General features: G+C 35.7%; 1 protein-coding gene across 5 annotated transcripts in view; it reads left to right on the forward strand.

The window, feature by feature from the left end:
- GRB14 (growth factor receptor bound protein 14) overlaps window positions 1-19,660 on the forward strand; it is a 104,119-nt gene that overhangs the window by 42,132 nt on the left and 42,327 nt on the right. The window contains exons 4-12 of one of the 5 annotated variants that reach the window (XM_027678729.1): window positions 4,174-4,311; window positions 5,377-5,487; window positions 5,678-5,773; window positions 6,348-6,428; window positions 8,544-8,660; window positions 8,759-8,816; window positions 8,908-8,995; window positions 12,566-12,659; window positions 16,551-18,151. In XM_027678729.1, the coding sequence (XP_027534530.1) occupies window positions 4,174-4,311; window positions 5,377-5,487; window positions 5,678-5,773; window positions 6,348-6,428; window positions 8,544-8,660; window positions 8,759-8,816; window positions 8,908-8,995; window positions 12,566-12,659; window positions 16,551-16,697 (930 nt within the window). In that variant the 3' untranslated portion in view covers window positions 16,698-18,151. Of the gene's footprint in view, window positions 1-4,173; window positions 4,312-5,376; window positions 5,488-5,677; window positions 5,774-6,347; window positions 6,429-8,543; window positions 8,661-8,758; window positions 8,817-8,907; window positions 8,996-12,565; window positions 12,660-16,550; window positions 18,160-19,660 lie in introns of those variants that run through there. The other 4 variants (XM_027678725.1, XM_027678728.1, XM_027678726.1 and 1 more) reach the window with 4 other exon arrangements.

Consider the following 19,660-nt stretch of genomic DNA (forward strand, 5'->3'; position numbering starts at 1 on the left):
AGAACTTTATATTTTTTGCTCTCAAATATAATTTGGTAGTTTGAAAAAAATAATAAAGACTTTGGTAAGGGAACCGTTTGCCATATACTCTTGCACAGAACTTCCTTAAGCCCATATTGTGATATCTAGAACATGTGCCGAGCTTGTGGGTAAGATTAAGAATCATTCTAAATATATCTAGTTACTTTCCATTTTGATAGCTTGAAAAATATGTTGCAAACTCTCCTCTGTTGCTCTTTTATGTTGTATTGTATGTTTAGTTGTATTTCATCAAATAAAACTTAGTAGGCACAAAGTAGAGAATACCTTGGTGGATTGTGCAGCCGTTGTGCACGTTTCAGCAGAAGCTGTTGGGTAAATTGTTTACAGTGAGTCACTATTTCCTTGGAAACTCTCATTAAGACAAGTTAATGGGCTTGCATTATTATTTGTGATGTGCTTAGTCAAGTATCAAGAGAGACATTAGTTTTAACAACTCAATGCTTACAAGTGATTAAAAAATCACTTCTGATACTATTACAGCTTTTTGTGGATTGAGCTGTAAGCAAGTAAAATGTTTTTTGGGTATGTTTTTCTTGACTTTCACTGAAAGTGAAAGAGTGAGTATTTTGGCTAATGACTTTAAATCAGGGCATCTTTGTAGAACAGAGCCACAAAACCAAAAAGAAATTCACCTGTCTCTTATCCATTTAGCACGTGCTAAGTAAAAATACTAGGTCTGAGATATACTGAATGTCTATGTATCCCAAAGAGAGAGGTTTAATCGCTGCTGTGAAGATCTTTAGCCTAAGAAAGAAGTGTGTCGCTGTATTGATTACAGTATAGCTGCTCTGAGACACAACACTCTGTACATGTCTAGTGCTAGGCAATATGGATCATTTGGAACTTGCTTCAGGTTATTTTTGCAAATTGGATGCTTTAAAATATGTCAAAAAATGAATATAGTATGAAGATTTTAAGATTATTATTAAGAGCCAAGCTTTAATGTCTTTAATCGCTCTGCCATATAAAGTCTCTCTTTCCCTGGCTAGTTTCTCACCTGACTCCACCATTCCAGTCTTTAGGCCGAAATAGCCGTGCACTGAATTTCAGTCCCTTGTCAATCTCCTGGATGTTGTTTTTATCTGCCTGTTGCCTTTTTCCATCTTCCACTGTAGGTTTTGTTGGCCTTTCTCCTGGTTTAAACTCCTCAGGTTGACTGAGGTCTATAGGAGACAATTCTGAGAATCAGAATCAGTTCTTCACTAGAATTACTTGGTGCTCCCAAAATTTCTCAGCAGGTTCAGGGTAAAATCCAGCTCATTCCCAATAGCATTGGTCTGGATTGTGGCCAGCTGTCTCACATCTGTGAGGAAATCAGTCATCAAATTCAACTTGAGTCACAAAGTCTTAGGATAATGATGGCTTCTTTAACTCTTTAAAATACTTTGTAAATGCTCAAGAAGCATTCACTTTAGCAGATGTTCCTGTTTCTGTTACCGCAACCATTCTCTCCTTGAAAACATGGAAGATGCAGACAAATAAGTTGTATAGTTAGGAGTGCAGCTTTCAATCTTTATTGCATTCAGTGACGTGTGATTTCTGCAGTTTATATTATTATATTCATCTGACACACTGCAATGTTTTGTCTGTTTTGTTGTTTTTTCACTTTCTGATTGATTTGATATTTTATTTGTTTAGGGGTTTTTTTGCAAAAAAAAAAGACATTTGCTTTGTTTTGTGTTCTGATTGGTTTTAAATTAGTTGGTTTTACAGCTAATCAAATGGTAATCAAGTCCCTGGTGCTGTCATATATTAGTATCTGAAAGATAGGGTGGCATTTGACACCACTCTACATATCATGTTATATATTTCAGTGTGTGAGGAAAAGAGTGCAAGGAGTGCAAGTTTATTTCTTCATATTGTGTGACCACTAATCCCTGTCTGCAGCATACCATCATTTAACTCTCCCCTTTTCTTCAAGTATTGGAGATTTTTCTTATTTTTGCCCTATTACGATTACCTCTTATCTGCATAAACAGGGATCCGTTCCCTTCTATTGTAAACTTGCATGTACCTTCACTAAAAAAACCCAAAACAACAAACCAAAACAGCCACAAAAAACCTGACGAAAACCAACCTGCAACAAAAGAACCTCAAGGAAGGTATCTTTTCTACTGTCGTTCATTTTTGGCATTTATTACAGACATTCCGTTCTCACTCTGAAATATTTTTACTGCTCATCTTTCTGACAGTTAATGGTTTTGACTACAGCTTGTTCATGTTCTATTTTCTCACACAGTCCTCAGATGTCTCAGAAAGGAAAAGATGGATTTAGGATTGCCTTTTTCCTAGCATTATTGCTACTTTATTTTAATTGATAGCTTGGGTACAACAGTGACTGTTGAAGCTTAGCATTGTATTGCTCCTCGACTTTGGTCTGCTGAGTAAGAAAAGTGTTTTTCATGACAGAATTTCTGATTTGAAGCTCTTATGGCAGGAATCCTGGGGAAGACACTTGTGCAGGCAGGAAGCCAACCACTCCTTCCAGCTTCAGCAGAGATATTAAAGCCTAAAAAGATGCTCTTTTGTTTTTTGCATACATTGACTCATTCAGATTATCCTAAAGCTTCCATTTGACTTTGTTTGTGAATTTTATACTTTTTCAATTCAGCCTTTATATTCCCCACCAGTGAACCTGTTAATATGTGGCAAATGGGAAGATTAACAGGCTGGAACGCCTACCAAGACCTACCCGTCTGCTTCAATGTCGCTAAAATAGCTTAAACTACATTTGCAGACAGCTGTGTGCCAGCAGCACATGTAGATAGATGTACCTATTTTTGCTGTAATTTAACTATTTGGGTGAATAGCAGTGGAGCTGCTCATAGCACATTCCTGGTTGTGGGCTAGGGCACTCCCCTGGCCAGTGGAGCCTGCCCGTGGTACTGCATTGACACCAGCTCAGGTTGGTCTGCAGGTGGTACAGTCTTGCATTTCACTGCAAGGTAGGAAAACAATAAACGTCAAAGAAACCTTATGTAGCTTGGTTGGACTGCATTATTTAGTGGCCAGAGAACTTGGTGTACTTCCAAAATCATGTTCACTTTTTCATTCTGCTGCAGTCTGGTACTGGCCAGTCTGTCTCTTGCCTTGTAATCTGTTGCTTCGTTCAGATTTTCTGGAAATGGCAGTGGATAGGAAGAAAATTCAGCCATGAAAGCTGCAGATATCGAACAGAAAACCCTTTGATCCCTACCTCTACGTAAGCCTAGATAGTATTTGTGATACCACAGGCTGGCCTGGGGCAAGGTTCTTTGAAGACCTTGGTAGTAACACAGATTGCTTTGCATATATATGGAAATTGAAGAATTCTGGGTTAATATGTTTAGAATCATAGTTCTGAGTAGTTTTATTGGAAGAAGAGTGATAAAAATGAACGCATTACAAAGAATTAGAATAAAGTTAACGTGATTGCTAGCTTTTAGTGGGTACTTTTGCAGACTGAGTAGAACTATTTTGTTATCAGCAAGATAACAGGTGTGTTGCACTCCCATTGAAATGGCTGAAGAGAAGCCACTGAGTATCTTGAGTAGAGGCAGGACCTGTCTTGGGGACTGGCCCAGTCTCTCTGGTTTTGGTTCAGCTAAAGCACTAACTTAAGTGCCACTTCAGGTGTTGAGACCTTTACTCCCTCCTTTTGAAAATGCTAATATCTGCCTGACCTGCATGGATTTGTGATTCAGAGTTGGTGGTTTGCTTGTTGAATAATTTTAACTCAAGATAAGTTCTCTTCTCTGATTTGTAACATGGGGCTGGGGGAGGGATGTATTTTTTTTCTTCTGTTGGTAGCATTGATTAGCAGTTTTATATAAATAGGGTCTGAGGCATGGGATCAGTACTTCTTACACTGGTTTTGTTGCTGAAGTTAACATATTGCAGAAGTAATGCTCTCATTTCAAACCATATGTTCCATATAAATATGTAACTTGCTTAGCATACCTTGGAGTTGTGTAACATTCTACATGCTTTAAATCAGAGGTACTGCTAATGGGATTAGATGCAATCATAACTGAATTACTGTGGTGTGATAGTGTATTTAGGGGTTTATTCCCCTTAGTCCTGTGTATGTTAATGAAACAGAAAGCTGGTTTCAGATGAAAAGAAAAATGGATGTCTGATATTTTCTTTCAGATGTTCCTAAGCTCCAGCACGTATCCTGAGATTCATGGTTATTTGCATGCAAAGGAGCAGGCAAAAAAATCATGGAAAAAATTGTATTTTCTTTTAAGAAGATCTGGCCTTTATTTTTCCACTAAAGGTACTTCTAAGGTAAGGGAGGAAGAAAAAAGAGAGAGTGAGAACTATAAGGTCAGAGCAAAGATGTATGTATTTATCATTTGTTGTAAGAATAAAAAAATTTTATAACCAAATAACTTATAGTAATTAAAAAAAGAGAAAAAATAAATCTGTTTATTATAGATATAATCTAGAGAGATATTGAGATATAAAATTGGGAAAGTGTTATCTTAGAAACTGTACTTTCTTTTTGCCTGACAAGTTTGCTTCATTCTGGTTAATATTTTTCCAATCAGTTGAGTACCCTTTTAAAATGAATTTTCAAATACCAGTTAAAATTCTGAAGCACAAATAGATGCTCTGAAAAGTAGACAGTACTTCGTTATCTAAATTTAGAAAGTTTATAGGATGACTTTGGGATTGCTAAGAATTTGTCACTGGACAGTTTTTCATTCTACTAGTTCAAATTTTTGATGGTGGTACTTTAAACCTTATCATATTAAACACTGGAGTTGAGACACCTTTTTTAAGTAGCTGAACTACTTGAAACAATGTTTTTTCTTGTTCTGAATTTGCTGTAATTAACTGCCAGAGTATTCATTGAGCTGTTTTTGTATCCTTCAGCAAATGTCTTTTGTTTGCTTCCTTAAGATAATTAGCCTTAGGTGGTGGAGATAATGTTTAGGAATAGTACTGGGCAATAGTTATTACAGTATGTTGTTTTTCAGATTGTGAAAGTATATTTTATTTTGATTTTTGAAATGCATATTGCTCTCAAAATTTGACTCCTAATCTAACATTATTATTATGCCTTGAATTTAGTGGAAGTTTTCCCCAAAATTATATAATTTGTAGTTTGGTTTTTTCCCCTCTCTAGAAGAATAAACTCTTTAAGTAGTTTGTTGTTTTTTTTTTTTTTTCTCTGCATGATAAAATTAACATTGAATTGCCTCTTTCTAGATTATATGATGTCACAGTTAAAACTGCAGTATGTAAGACTGTATTTTGGAACAGAATAACTACTTACTCTTCCGAGTTTCTTGTCTAGAGAGACTGGCTAAAAGTAGTCTAACTGTATTACATTGCTTTTCTTTTTAGGAGCCAAGGCATCTGCAGTTTTTCTGTGAATTCAGCAATAGTGATATGTACATGTCTTTAACAGGCAAAAAGATTTCTGGAGCACCAACAAACTATGGATTCTGCTTTAAGGTACAAACTTATTATTCTGATACATATTAAAGCAAGCCACAGTTTTTAGGTAAGCTTAAATTTCTTTAAGGTTTTTGAAAACAATATTCAGCTGTCTTTTATAAAATAGGAGAATTAGTGGCTTTTATTTCAACAGGTATTATCTTCAAGATATGCATTAATGCTAAAAAAATGTGCTGTGGCCTTCTAGCCTAACAAATCAGGAGGAACCAGAGACCTGAAACAGCTCTGTGCAGATGATGAACAAAGTAGGACCTGCTGGATGACAGCAATTAGGTTGCTTAAGGTAATTTTTCTGTGTGAGTTAACTTGCTCAAGTTTAGTGTGTGATATTTTGATGCTGTGCAGTAGAGAAGTAGTATAATTTTAGGTTTCCATGCAATACCAATATCAGTTCTGTACTCTGAAAGCTTATTTTTATTTATCCCAAGGAACAGAGAGAAACCAAATTGCTGGGGGGATCGTAGGGGATGAAATGACGCCTCAGTCCTGGAAATATTTAACATTAAGCATATGCTTCTGTGTAACTGTGTTGGATTCAGTGAGATTGTTGAGTAATATTGAACAAAGGGACAAGAATACAAAATAAGGGAACTTTAGTGTTTTAAAAATGTGTCTGTGTTTGTGACAAAAAAGGAATAGGTAAGTTGGCATATTAAATGGGTAGTATTTAATGCAGAATGTACATTTATAAAGGCAGGAGCAACAATGAGGATGTACACTTCCTTATCCTAGCAGCATTTGTCCCTGGTTTTTAATGGTGAAGAAAAAAATGTGTTGTCTTTTACATCTGAAAAAAAAAGTTTACTTGGCTTAAGTTTATAATTTAAAATGCTAACCATGTTATTTTCTGATTTTAGTATGGGATGCAGCTGTATCAGAATTACATGCAACCATATCAAGGTAGAAGTGGCTGCAGCCCTTTGAATTTAACACCTATGGTATGTCCCACAGTAGCTCCATGAATTAATACATGTTTCTGCAGTCATGCTGTTTTTAAGTAACTTGTGTCAGTTATACTACTGACCTGGTCCTTCAAAATCTTGCATGTGCGAATGCTTGCTGAAATCTTTAGGGCTGTCAGAGTTGACTAGAAAGCTAATTAATTAATTTACTTACTTAATAGAAATTGGGTAGTTCAGAGCAATTAAAAGGCTTTTCCCCTTTGTCAAATCTCCTGCTGTCAAAAAGAATGGAAAAAGGATTTTGAAAACAAAGCAGCAGAACTATAAATGCATTAAAAGAGGAGTGTTTAAGGTTACACATGCTGTAAATGGTGAATAAACAGCTTGTAAAAAATTCTCTTCAGCATACTTCGTATTTAAATTTTTTTTAAAATATAAAATATTAAGTACTTGAGATGAATTTCAGGTGGTGTAATACTGATTGGACTTCAGATAGTTGGGATTTTCCTTTTCTTTAATATCTTATGTTATCCCAGTTCTTTAGGAGTCATTTGATTTCAGAATTTTTCATGGATGATGTATATCCATTTTGTTTTTTTTTTTTTGGCTAAATTGGATAAAAATTGCTTGTTGCGGGGACCTGTGACAATGATTTTACGGTGGATTTTTTTTTAGTTTTTATTATAGTTCTTGCTGGTAAAATGCCTAAACCCCTCATTTGCTATTACAGACATTCACAAAAATAGTTTTCAGTAGTATTGCTAATAAGCATGGCTTCAGAATTGTGCTTAATATGCTGACTGTGTCTTTACTTTCTGTTCTGTGAAGCTGTTGCAATTGGCAGCTGTGCTCCTACAGTGGATCTGGGAGCCATTACTGATTCTCTCCTCTTACACTGTTGTGTGCATTTAGCTCCCATAGCTTCTAACACAGGCAGAATCTGTAAGCACTGTTAACAATGGCACTGTTTTCCTACTTGTGTATAATTTAAAAATTAAACAGCATATTGAATAAACTTGGGGATTAAGTGCACACACTAATGAACATACTTCAGAAGGGAGCCACATCCATGTTTTGCATTCCTCAATAACTCTCAACCATGTCAGCTGCGAAGAGTTCCCTCCACTTTGCTGGAGGCAACCATTTTCTCATATTTTATCCTTGTTTTTTTACTTTTGCAAAGTTCTTTACAGGTTACAGTTACTCAGAGAGACCTTAGAGTATCAGGAATTACCCTGAACTACAGAATTGCTCTCTTCCATTTCTAGTTGTATTCATGCTTGTAACCAAGCAAGAACAAAACAGAGCTGCTTTGGTTTGGGACTGGGAAGTTTTGCTAACCCTACAGAAATCTGGGCCTCTTGTGTACAGATGTTACTTTAACTTGTAGAGTGCTAAAATGTTCTTTTAGTTATTATATATTCCAGTGCCTGCCAACATTTGAGCTGTCACAATCCATACGAAACTTAATTTTGTAAACCTCGGTTTCTGAGAAACATTTTGGTGATTTTTAGGACTGTTTTATCAAACTTCAGTGTTTTTATTCTGTTGTCACTGAGAGAAAAAACACAAGTTTTCTTTCATAACTGATGCTGCAGTTATTGAGTCTGTGATAGGAGTTAGAAGGGATGTATTAAAATAGAAGTTATACTCAATAGAAATTGCTGGTTTCAATGCTTAAATCTGGTAAAATCTGAGTGGAAGTTTATATATCAAATATATAAATTTATGACATTTATAATGAAATAATTTGAATCTTTTTAAATTTGATCATTATGTATAAGAATTTTATATTTTTTCTTCTTTTTCTGTTACTTGGACATCTGAATTACAGTTTCCTGACTTGCTTTGATGTGCAAAGGGCTAGTTATAGTTAAAAATATAAATAGAGTTTATGGTAAAGTGATGTATTTATCATCCATTGCAGTAATGCAAAAAGATGGTCTGTCCTGCCACATTGTAAAATTGAGCTTTGCAGCAGCATACTGGAATTACAAATGCTCCCTGGGGTAAAATGAGTTTGGCTCTGATGGGAAACACTGCCGATACTTGAAACATAACTTACAAAACATAGTGTTTTCTCAGAAGCTCGCTTTTAATGATGGATCTTGTAAAAAATGAGCAAACTAAATTTATTTTTCTTTGTTGCAGAGAAGCATTTCAGAAAATTCTTTAGTAGCAATGGATTTCTCAGGACACAGAAGCAGAATTATAGAAAATCCAACGGAAGTCCTTTCAGTTGCAGTTGAAGAAGGATTAGCATGGCGGGTATAAACACCTTTGCTTTATCAGAAGAGTATTTTCTGATTTGCTTTTTTTTTAACAGAAAAGCTTTGAAATCATGTTTGTACTTCTCTCTCATACAGAGGAGAGGGTGTCTCCGACTCAACTCACGTGGTAGTCCTATTGCCATGTCTAACATGGGTATGTGTGAGTTAATTTATTGCTAGAGAAATGGAATAACTGGTTCTTTCAGTAAAAGGAGAATGTTTTTCATAGATCTTTATTTCTATAGCTATACACAGATCTCAGTCGTGGTTTCATCATAAAATCTCTAGAGAAGAGGCTCAGAGACTTATTTTGCAGCATGGACTTGTAGATGGGTAAGTTAATTCTTTGCATGGCTTTTTTGAGACGTTCCTAGTGAACAACTCCTGCTTTTTATTGGAGAGGAGTTGGAAGAAGGAAAAGTTTGCACTAACCTAATAGGAATAAAAATTCTTTTATATAGGGCTGTCTGGGGATCTGTTGCTTTCTATTTTATATCATTTGGAAGCAATAAAGTGGTGATCTAAGACTTCGATTCTGTCACTGACCGATTACTTATGTCCGCTCAGAGCCAAGCACTTGAGCTCTGTATTTGCACAATATTCTCTGGGAACTGTCAACTTTGGCACTAGTGTCTTTTGTATCTCTTAGTGATGAAAGAATGAAAGCAAGCCTGAAAAGATTATTCTGAGATGAACTGTGCTGGGACAGACACTGAAAAAAAAATATGCTTTTTCTTGTGAAATGACTAAAAATTGTATCATCCTTTAATAGTAAACAATAAACAATAGGATAAAGGCTTTTATTTTTCTCTCATTTAAGTATTAATTTTAAAAAAAATTACAAAGTAAGCAGGTATTCTATGTTCAAATCCTCCTGGTTTTCGTTCCTGTATTTTTATCCTTACTCCTGTATTAAATGTAAACTTGGACCTCCTTCCAAGTGAGTAATTCCGTAAAACTCTGTTTCTTTGAGTCTGTTTCCAGTTAAGTACCTGGAACATCAGATTGCTGGTTAAATTCCTTCAGTTTTAGATTTAGTATGTTGTAATACTATTTTCTACATCTACAGAAAGGGCTCCAGGGAAAAAAAAATGTGAAGGGAAGGAAAGGGGGAAAAACCCAGTCATACTCAGTGCAAGGATTGTTAATTGGTCTTCTGCTTTTGTATTTTTAATTATTTTTTAATTTCAAGGGTCCAGTTTTTAGGCCTGGCTAATCATCTTGAAACTGATTCTGTACTCTGCATTTATTTTTGCATTTGTTACATGAGAGGGAAAGGACATGGGGTTGCATCCCCCATGTGTTTCTGAGCAGGATGTCATTCCAGGCCTGCTAATCTTCCAGTGTATTTCTTACACAGTAGATGAAACCCAGGAGATTTGGCGAGTAAAGAGCAATGGTGTTTGAAATGACATGGTGTTTGAAATGGTGTTTGAAATTTGAAGTGAATACCTTGTTAGCATTAGTTTAGTACAGTGTTGTTTACATGATATTCTTGGCTCTATTCATAGTTGTGCACTGTGGTTTTGGGAAGGATGATACTCTTGTGAGGACTGTCTAGGATTGATTAGAACATTGGTAGTATGAGCTCTCATATGCTGTCAGATACATATTCAGGAGTTACAATGAGGTAATGAATACATGACATCATGTGACTAATGCTGTTCTTTTTGATGGGCTGAAAGAATGAATTATAACCAGAAATACAACCATTTCTGATGGGAATAATAAGACTTTATGTTCTGGAAGGGGGGGCAGGGAGAATAATCCATCTTGAGCCTTTTAAGGTGATCCCAAGCAAGGAGTTCTTGTGCATATATGACAGAGGTAGTAGGGGCTATGTAATACCGTATGTACCAACAAATATGTTGTTTGTGATAGTTTATAGAAGATAAGGGGACTATTATATAAAGGATCTACAGTAGTCTCAGTATTTGGATAACCCAACAACAGAATTAAGGATAGCAACCATCTTAAGGCACCCTATGAAGGAATAAAGTTTTTGAATCTCCTGTTCTGGTGTAAAAAACAACTTTCTTAAAGAAGCTTACATAGCAGTATTGTAGATTTTGTACTTTACCTTCTAAAGGATGTTTGAAGACTTTTCAGTGATAAATGGTTAACAGGATTGCAAACTGATCAGCATCTGGTTGATGAATGGGATAAGAGAATTACCAAAAGGCCCATGAGAAAATGCAACTGGTCATTCAGAGAACTTTATTAGGGAGCAGTTGACTGGAGTAATCCAGCGTGTCTAAAAACCTCCTTCCAGCCAACATTTCTAAGATTCTGTGAACTACAACTCTTTCTTCATAATAAAGTTTTTAAAGGTTCTTTGACAACTAAAGTAGGTGTGTTGTGTTAAGGTTAGAAAAGAGTAAAGATTTTTTTATCTGAAGGAGAAGAAATGTTGCTTATCTTTGCTGTTAAGGAAAAAAGTAAGAAAATATACTTTAAAAGAACTGATGAGTGGGACCATAAATCCTAATCAATGTGTTTTGTGTGTCATTTAATGCAAAGAATCTGTCGTAACTGTGTTCTGAACAATTTCCTTCATGTCCCGGAGAGGCTGAGAAGCCACTAGGTGGTGAGAGCGAGCCAGCTCACGGAGCCCGCGGCTGTGGAGACGTCTGGCTTGTACTTGTACTGCCGTTATGCTGAGTTTGCAGTTATCCCTCTGGAATAACTGAATTACTATCAGAGCTCCAAATTAGTCTGGATAAGAATTTTGATAGAAATGGTAATGATTATGGACTCCAAATTTCTTAATTCCAACTATTTTCTTACTTTGAAAAAGTAGAACACTTAACAAACTTTGAGAATGAAATTGGTACTTTGGAACCATGCAAATACAGTGAAAATCCACTGTAAACCTCGGGTGGCTTTCTTTGCCTGAAATTCTTTATTTTCATGTATAGTAGCTGGGCTCTCATTTTTGGTGTGTGGTGGGATAAAAGTAGGTGTTCACTAATGCTCGATTGATACCTGCAAGTCCATCTTACCCATTTCTTTTGTGTCCTGAAAGAGGAGCATGCTTGCCAGTGGCTGCCTCTCTATTTCACTTCTTTGGTACATTGGTTAGCTACAACAGTTCCAGACCTGCACAGTGCAAGCAGTTCATACTCTCTCCACTACAAAGCTATCTATCAGGTACTTCCCTCTGTCCACCAAACTGTTCTCTGCTGATATTCCAAACTAGGGGATTTGATGAAAACTGTCTCATATTGATAATCATCCTTTCCTGCACCAGATTATTCTATCACAATTACAGCAAAATTGTGTTTTTGTCGATGTCCTGGTTGGAATAAGTTATCAGTGAACTAGTTGCGGTGGCACTGTTGGCCATTGAGAGTGTTGTGATTTGAATAATGATTCCATAAAGCAAGCAGGATGTAACTATGTCTTGGTGGGAATTTTGGTGCTGTGCAGAAGTGAGTGTTCATTTATGAGTATTGGCCAGATGAGGAAAACATTCTGGTGTCTCTCTTACCTTTTCTGTAAAATTCCTGTTTAACTACCTTTTTGAATTTTCCCTATAATGCTTGCAATTTAGATAACTGTCAGAGTCCAAAAAAAATTTTTGTTCAAAGCACAAACTTTGAGGGTGCTTTTCTGTCTGAAGAGATGCATTGTAATTCTATGCAGTGTAAAAACTAACGCCTACAGTGTCATTTATTCTGAGAATGCATGTTTTTCACATAATAGACAAGGTGAAGAATTTAAGAGAAAGTATTCCCAGTGACACATTTGCAAAGAAATACTGATTAAAAGCCTAACTTACGTAATTGATATTATTTTTGCTTTTCACTAATACTTACTGTAATGAATTTCAAACAGTTTTAACTGGATGTTTACAAAAGGATTTCAAGTGATCTTACTGTGAAAATTTTCAATCTCTTTTAGGGTATTCCTGGTACGTGATAGCCAAAGTAACCCCAAAACATTTGTATTGTCATTGAGTCATGGATTAAAAATAAAACATTTTCAAATTGTACCAGTAAGTAAATTTTTTCAGTTTATGTGTGCAGTTGTAAAATCAAACAATTGAATAACTGTGATAGATGGATTTTTTTTTCTTTTACTGTTCTATGGAAGATGTAAATCTGTATCACTAAATATAATTAGTATTCTCTAGCAGACTTGAACATTTTTGAGCTTTGCTTTTGATTTGTTCTAAAGCTTGACTAGTAGTATGAAATCCAAAAAAGTTTCTTGAAAAAACAGACAAATCTATTTCAACAGGAATAGAAGCAACCCTGATGTCATGAAAATCATGTATTAATAGAGGTCATGTTGCCTTTTCATTTTTCAGTATGTGCACAATTTCTTAGTCATCTGTTTTGGACTGTCTACGATGTGTGTCTATATCTCACTGACTCATCTGTTCAGGATAGTTTCAATATTTGTAGTCAAACATATTTTGTTGACCTCTGTTCTTGATTCATGTTATTATGATATATTCATGTCCAGGTATTCTTCAGCGGGACAATTTTGTAAAAAAAACCCCAAAAAAACTGATATCCTTATTTAATCCATCTACTTTGTAGGTAAGCTGAAATTTCCTAAACTGGAATCATATTTCTCTTAGTTTTCATCGAACATACTGTCCAGTTCTGCCAGAAGAGCCAGCCTTCTTCATTGCTTCCACTCTCTCACGAGGTGGTCTGTGCAGGTTTCTTTACATGCCACTTCTGTTGAGATGAGAAACACTTAAGCATTATGTGTTTTGGCCGCAGATGCTTGACATAACTGAGCAGACCCATAGCTTTTTCATCTCTCTTCACAAGAACCTTTCTTCCAGACTACTTAATACTCTAGCGTCCATGTTTCTTCCTGCTGAAGTTTCTATGAGATTCTGCTGTTTCTCAGTAGAAATTCGTGTAGTGGCACAATTTTTTTGTTTCTGATCTGTTGATCCCCTGTGATCATTCACCACATTTCTGTATGTCTTACCTAGGGCTTGTAGCTGATATCCTCCCTTAAAAAAAGTTTCTGTAGAATAAAAAACCAAAGCATTATTTGGAAGCAAAAAGAAGCGAATCAGTTTAGTTAAAAGAACTGTCCTGGATTTTGTTATGTTTAGATAAAGACAATGGAGGAGTCCTTAATCCAAAAATGATGACTATGCCTCAAATCCCATGTAAGCATCAATATATGGTCTGTGATAAGAATCCCAGGTGTAAGATCTCTATGCTTCTATTGACTGCAGTAACTTCTAGTATTTACTTTGGGATAACTGTTGTTAGATTTAGAAAATGTCCTGAACTCCATTGAAATAGTGTATGATTCTGCTTTGTTAGGATGTCATTTAACTCTCAAATTTGAGACCACTTTTTCTTTCCCTATCAGGAAACAGACCCTCTCTTCTCTAGGAGCAGATGTAGCAGGAAGCCGCAGTTACCTTCAGTTTTCTCTGAAATGGATGATTCTCTTTTTCCCTTCAAAAAATTATGCTAAAACCTTGCTCTTGTGTTGTGGGATCTTTGGAGGAACCAGGAATTCTTTGTTTTGATGTAGTTGTCTGTACACTTGGGTCACATTTCACCATACTGTTGATTGAGAAGACCTATACCACTTCATTGCAGAACCTGTCCTACTTGAAGGAAATTTTTTCTAATTGCTTTTTAAGTAAAGCAAATTCTCCTATGCTAGTAACCAGAAAAAAAATAAATCTGTAGTGAGAACAGCTTAGTCCAGGGAGACTATGTGAGTATGGAAGCTGTTTGTCCCCCAAACATAGGCATATTTCAGTTCCTTTCTGTCACTTAATTTTCAGTTGCATTCAGTACCCTCATGCCATTCTCCATAGCCTGACTTACACATGCTCTGTTTTTGCTAGAACAGTGCTCTTTAAGGAGTTCAGAAAATTATTCTTTGAGGAGGGAAAAGTTTTGGTTCCAGTTGCTGCTAATCTAAATGAAGTGATTATTTTCTAAGAAACAAGGCATTTTGTATTACTGCAATAAATTCATAGTGTATTAGTTGGAGATCAGAGTTACCTCTTTGAATTTCAAATTCCACTGTTCTTCTAAACTCTTGCCTGTTTCCAGTCACTGAGAAGACAAACATTCCTACTAAATGTAAATAAACAAATGACATTATTTTTCTCTTGTATTTTAGGTTGCTTCAGATTATACTGCATTTAAAAAATGTCTCCTTTTAGGTAGGGCATGCAGCCTGCCTAGTTCAAGCTTCACCCATGTTAACAGGTACCTCATGTTAACACTGGTAACCTGTGCAAGAGGTATTGCAGGTGGGTGGTAGCAAATTGATTGTAAAAAGTTCAAAAGAAAACCTTTGGGATACGTTTGGGATCCTTTACTGTGTTTTTCAGCCTTTATACTCTGAGCTTATACAATTTAACTTCAGTGTACTCTATCCCTAAATTAGCTCTTCTGTAGTACATATGAAAAAAAGAGAATTGATACACAGTTCTGGGACTGTCTTTTTCCAATAAATGTTCTCTCATAAGAGCCTTCTTAGCTTGCAGAAGGTGTTAGGTTCCTGGGCAGCCTAACTTTGATACGAGTTTTTACTTTGCAAAATATTGATAGCTTTAGAATTAGCAGTCTGTCTGGTATTCATTTCAAGGTTTGGAACTAACTTGGAGGAGGAAACTAGACATTTGAATTTTAACTCTTCCTTGTCTGCTGTCTGTTGGCAGGAAAATTGCATGCATAAGGAAAGTCCAATGAATGATAATCCATTTCCAGATTCTTGGCTGGAGCACAGGAATTTACACATACATACATTGGTAATTCCTTAACTAGCAGTGTTTGACCTGGTCTGACCAAAGTCTGAGAATAAAGAAATTACAAACTACTTCCAGACATGGTAGAAAGGAGTAGAATAACCAGGAGTCATAAGCAGTTCAACAGCTGCTTGCAGATAAGAAATCATAACTACAGGTAGCAGAGCTAATTATATCTTCTCCCTTCCCCTGTACTCAAGTAGGGTAGTTGCATCTTTCCCTAGCACACCATCTGCTACTCTATGCTAGCCCTACTTCAACATCTTCTGTTCACTACTCTGTCAATCTTGTATCTTTTTTCCCTTTTCTTTTTAAAAATAGTTTAAGAAGTTTTTTACCCTCTATTTACAAGAATATTAATTAGTTGCTTTTCCACTAAAGCTTCTTGATATTAGATATATCAGCAGTAGAGGAAATAAATCAAGAAATTATATAGTCAGTACCGCAGTCCTAATTGTGCAAGAGCTAACATTCAGTAACTTAGGATAGGGAAATACTGATTGTAAACTTTTAAGCATCTACAAGTCAAAAGGAATCTTTTGCAGTTTCTTCTTTCTCTCCTGTATCTGTGCTAATACACGCATTTGGAACTGCAGCAATTTTTTCTCCTACAACAAAAAACATACTACTAAATCAAGCATTTTACTTTTGTGATGGGCAATGTCTTGTGCGGCTGATACCATCCAGCACACCCCAGTGCACTAGTGTGTAGCCTCATCACACCTTACGAATTAAGTGATAGAAAATCATGGAATATGAATGGAGCAAATGTTGGAATCTATGAGTAACTTGAAACTTGGTTGTTTTGTGTCACTCTGTAAAAACTCAGAGTTCATATTAACTCCAGCTATCATTCCAAAGCATAAAGTAGCATTATTAGTGCAGAAAGAATATTCCTATATTTATTTACCTGTTCTTTCGTTTTAGGCGTGTACTTGAAGTTAAAAAATGTATTATTTTTCTTTTGTTTATTTTTGATGTTGGGGTGAATGATCACTGTATTTTTCCTTCTTTCAGTAGCCATAATATTATGAATATATTGGTCTCTAAAAACACTTCTCAAACAAGTATTCCAATCAGGAAGAAATACCATAGCAAAAGAGGATTTTATTGAATCTTGTTTTTCCATTTTTACAGTTGGAAGATGATGGGAAGCTATTCTATACCCTTGATGATGGTCATACCAGATTTACTGATCTCATCCAGCTAGTGGAATTCTACCAACTTAATAAAGGAGTTCTGCCTTGCAAGTTAAAACACTATTGCGCACGAATTGCTCTTTAACCAAAGCATCTGTTGTTTCATCAGAGGGAAAGGAAGATACTAGAATACGTTTCCCCTAGAGGGAATTTGTATAGCAAAAAGGGGGCAAAAAGCATTACATTGTAAAGATTCTATGTTTAAGCTGCAAAAAAAATTTATATTCTATATAGATAAGAACTTTGCTTTGTGATTGTCACAGCAAAATTAACTTTATGGTTTTAAAAAACCATTCTTTCCTATGTAATTCTTTAGTGTTGTCTTGTACTTTGGGTTTTTTTTCAACTGAAAACAGTTTTGAAAAATATTGTCTATCTCCTACAAAAATATAACTGAAGGAAGATCTTTGTTCTTAGGTTTAAAATTAACTTTTTGTCTCTATAAATGTTTCTCATAATTTCTGTTCATCACATAAAAGAATAACATTTACTGTGGTGAGGTTAAGAAGCTGAACTGCACATTTTATTTGTAAATAAAATGAATAAATATTTTGCACTATATTTTTGAATGCTACTTTGAGGATTATCATATCCAAAAAGTGAAAAAATCATTAAAACCACTTATAACTGCTCAGTTGTATTGAGTTGTGCTATTATTGTTGTAATATTTTAAAGGATTTTTTTCTCTAATGACTAAATCTGTATCTTTGTACAGGGCTGGAGTGTCACTGACTTGGCTGTGGAATGTATAAACATGCATAAATTATTATGTGGTGGATAACATGGTTTAGTGCATACCTATAGTCTCTGACACAGAGAGAGACTTCTTAAATTCTGTGGATTGTTGCACAGTTAAGAAGGGAATCAACTTCAGTTGCTCTTTAAAAATAAAGGTAATGTCTTAATATTTGCAAATTAACAATATTTACAATACTTGCAAATAAAAATAAATTTAGTGGGCTTGACTCTGCTGAAAACCTTGTGAAAGTGTATGTGCAGTCAGTTCCTAGCTTATTTTATTATTTATCACAAAATAAAAATGTCAGTATAGCTATTGGTCAACCAGTCTTTGCAGATTACCAAGTATCTAACATTCCAACTAAAAGGAACTGAGATGGTAGACCAAGTCAAATTTGGGACCATAGCATTAGAAATACTTTTGATATCTGTGTTTTGAAAGAAAGATGATACTGCTGCATCCTTGAACAAAAATTCGAGTGCAGTAGGGCCTGAACTGAATGAGGCATCCCTGGGTGTCCTGATGCTTTGCTGTCCAAGAGATTTGATCTTGTTATGAGGACATTGTCCTGGGTATCTCTGTGTGGTTAAAGGTGGTATTTGGAGATGGGCCATCACACTGAATCCAGCCCCCCTTCCTGTGCTTGCTTGGATTCTCTGACTGTCAGGCATACCATCTGTGCTGCTGCAGGAGTTTCTGGGCAGAGAAGGTAAAGGAGGCCTGGGCAAGGGATGGAGTGAGTTGGACCCGAGGCACAGCAATGCCAGTGTGTGTAAGCTGACAAGGCCATGTAGATGGAAGCATTAGAATAGTATGGTAACTATAGCCTATGATTTTGTTATTGTGTGTCTGTGGAAGGCAGGCATAATAACATAATACTGTGATACTTAATTTACCGACTTGATCCACACATCACTGACCTTTTCCTCTGGTATGCATATGCAGTCTTTAAAGCTCATTAAAAAAGCTACTTTTCCTAATGTGTACCAAAGATGCAACATATGTGGTGCCTAAGCTCATTACATTAGGAATGCCTTGTAAAACTCTTTGCAGTCTAATAAATTTAACTCTTAAACCTCAAACAAAATTTCAAATTGTACTTACCAAAAAATACCATTTTAATTAAAGCCTCTTCAGATTCACTTCAATAATGTGATTACTTCTCAGATAGTGTTACTTTGGGTATGACGTAGAATAAGGAGAAACTTTCTCTGCATCCTTGGGGTTTTTTTACCATCATGGCCAGATGAATTGTCTACTGTAATCCATTTCTCCTTGGACATGTGAAAGCTTTGTATTTGTATTTAAGTATGCATGCTTGGTAGAGAATCTAACTGCTCAGTGAGTGAGTACCTGTCACCTTTGGACCTATCAGAAAAGAAGAGGGAGTGTAAGTATTATGTCACATTTGTCACATGGTGGAGAGACATCAACCATCGAGAAGCTTTGCCTGCTTTTCCAGGTTTTGTTTTACAAGTGAAATTGAAAAAAAACCCCACCAAAAGTAGACTGAAATAAATAAAAATGCCCAAAACCAAGTAATTGCTTAATGAGCATCGGATATGGACATTTGAAAGTTTTTAACTGTCAAAATTTCTTACACTGCAAAGCGTTGCTTCCTGCATTTTGACAGTTCTCTTAATTAAAATCTAAACAGAAATGTTGCTGAGAATACATTATCTCTTTTATATGAATGTGCATACCTTTCCTGAACTCTGTGATTGTTTGTGACTATGCCAGAAAAAAACAAACAAGTAAAACTAATAAAATCTAGGCTACCTCCTTGTTTAAATGTTACTGAAGGAAGAAGCATGAAGGAAGTAGTTTTAATGTGTAAAAAAACCCCCCAAATACCTCCCCTCAAAAGCCCCAATATTGTGATATCCCAGACTACTTCCAAATGTCTTAAATGGTACAAGTGGTTGATATGTGACTTGAAAGATACTTGCTAGCAAAGAATATTTTCTTGTCAGGAAAAACAGCAAGGAATTTTTGTGAGATCGCCCAGGATATGTCTGACCACAAAGTTCTTTCAGGGTGTAGGCAATGCTATTTAAACAGAATTTCAGTGTGTTAACTGGTGCTTCTAATTAGGAATACTACACTTTGGTGCTCACCTTCACAAAGAGAATTGGCTAATCAGGAGTTGTTAACAGCTCAGAGAGTAATCAGTACTATTTTGGGCAAGCTAGTCTATCTGTCTCCAACATTTGCTCCTCTACAAAATATGGACAATGTTATATCTATCTCATGGAGTGTTAAGGACAGATTTTTTTTTTTTCCAGAAAGACCATAGAAACTGGTATTAT

The sequence above is a fragment of the Neopelma chrysocephalum genome, unplaced genomic scaffold (genome assembly GCF_003984885.1).
Source record: "Neopelma chrysocephalum unplaced genomic scaffold, ASM398488v2 Primary Assembly neopelma1_44, whole genome shotgun sequence".
Classification (NCBI taxonomy): Eukaryota; Metazoa; Chordata; class Aves; order Passeriformes; family Pipridae; genus Neopelma; species Neopelma chrysocephalum.